This window comes from Pygoscelis adeliae, unplaced genomic scaffold, assembly GCF_000699105.1.
Source record: "Pygoscelis adeliae isolate BGI_AS28 unplaced genomic scaffold, ASM69910v1 Scaffold180, whole genome shotgun sequence".
NCBI classification, from domain to species: domain Eukaryota; kingdom Metazoa; phylum Chordata; class Aves; order Sphenisciformes; family Spheniscidae; genus Pygoscelis; species Pygoscelis adeliae.
The window spans coordinates 122,994-124,868 of NW_008823956.1; the positions used below are offsets into that span (position 1 = coordinate 122,994).

Here is a 1,875-nt window from a genome sequence, read left to right on the forward strand (position 1 = left end):
CAGTGGCTGCCTGGAAAAGGAAAGGCGGTGCTCGGGGGAGAGGGGCGGCAGCGGCAGCAGCCCCTCGTGATGGGCTGACAGCAGGGTCCCGCACTGGGACGGGCAGAGGGGAGCAGCCTGCAGCGCTACCCTGGCCCTGGGGCAGCCACCCCGCTCAGCTGACGGGGATGCTCCAGTCCAGCATCCGACCGCATCTTACTGGTTTGTCGTGTCCCAAATCCCACTCATTTTACAACTACTCAGAAATGGGATCATTTGGGATGCGACATTTTAAATTCGTGGCGTTTCTTTGGGGTGGAAATCACGCCAAGAAAGAGAGTCCTGAGGACAGGAAGGCTGCGGTCTGCAGCACCAAACTGAAACTGGGAACGACACCACAGCCTGGTTTCCAGCCACCGCTCTGGTTTCTGCGGGTGAAAGCAAGGTGCTTTCCACTTGAAAACCAAGATCTGGGTTTTCAAAACCACAGTCTGCCATTTTGCTCCTTTTTGACTTCTCCTGTTTCTGCTTTTGCCCCTGTAGAAGGAGGCAGGTGAAGGGGCTGTGCCCTCTCCCGTGGAAAGAAATCATCCGTGCTCAGCTGGGTAAATGTAAATAGCTGGGATTGAAGCCGAAATGAAACATTCCCACAATATTTGGTTCAAGGTCCCTGCAGGAAACGCAGTGTCCTGTGGAGCTCCTTGGGGTGCCTCAGACTCACCGCAAGCCGACGTGGGGGACAGCCGTTCTGCCTTGGGGACCAGCAGTGGGCCCGGCTGGGTGCCCGCCAGCGGCACCGGCACTGCTTGGGAAGGGCTGGAGCCAGGAGCCAGTCCTGGGCTCAGCTGGGCCATTCTGGAGAGGAAGGCGTCAGGGATGTCGGGGACAGCACTCTGCTGCTGAGAGAAGGCAGAGGGAAGTGGGAGGTTGGGGGGCCACCGCCCCCTGCACGCTGGGGACCAGGCCTTCCCCTTTGGTCGGTCGGTGCCTGGGCACTGACAGCCGAATGCCCGTGTGGGGACCGGGGAGGTAGACGTGCAGCCCCATCCCCATGGGGCATCCCACCATCTGCAGGGGCAGCCCCAGTCCCATCACCCCAGGGCAGCATCTCCGGGAAAGGGGCCCTGCAAGTGGGGCGTTTCCCACCTCTGCCCTGCTTCTTTTACGGGAGAAAACACTCAGGTGACTCCCGCCACCCCATCCACATGCCCCGTGCCTGTCCAGCCCCATATTGCAACGGGTGACCCCACAGAGCCCCATCTTCCCCACCACAGAAGGCCCCATCACAGGTCAGCAGAAGGCACGTCCTGACCTGGGGGGACAATTCCCTACCCGGGGCGTAGGCGAGTGCTTACCGGGGAGACAGGGGACGCGGGCATGAGTCCTGCGCCCATCAGGCGTGGGGCATCCAGGGCCGGCTCCTGCTTGGCTGCAAGAAGGCAGGGAGCAGAAGGGTGCTGCTGTGTGAGGGTGTCGGGGCTCGGGCGACCCTTCCTGCCCCACCGGACAGCCAGCCCCCAGCACTGGCGTTGCTGCAGCCCCTTCCCTGCCCGTCTGCCCCGGGGAAGGGTGAAGCAGCCCCTGGAGAGAGGTGCCTTTGCTCCCCGCAGTGGGGATGTCCTTGGGAGCCTTGGTGCAGGCAGAGACCCCCAGCCCCTCCCCAGCCCAGCACGGGGCTAGACACGACACCTTCTGTGGGACCTGTCCCATCGCATGCACGGGCGGTGGGTCGGTCAGGACACTGGTGACCCCTCAGCCCATCTGTGGAGGGCCGCGGAGACCAGGCTGGGGACACGAGGACTTCGCAGCGGTGCCTGTGACCAAGCCCTGGGTCCGCCTGGGCCCCATCTCCCTCCCCGGGGGCTGCTGGAGCCGGGGGGGGGGGGGGTCCCCCAG

The 1,875-nt window shown here is 63.7% G+C and overlaps 1 protein-coding gene across 1 annotated transcript in view; it reads right to left on the bottom strand.

The window, feature by feature from the left end:
• Positions 1 to 1,875, bottom strand: part of LOC103916083 (carbohydrate-responsive element-binding protein-like) — a 20,539-nt gene that overhangs the window by 1,728 nt on the left and 16,936 nt on the right. The window contains 3 exon segments of the mRNA XM_009323029.1: positions 358 to 407; positions 701 to 875; positions 1,335 to 1,533. Of these exon segments, the coding sequence (XP_009321304.1) occupies positions 358 to 407; positions 701 to 875; positions 1,335 to 1,533 (424 nt within the window).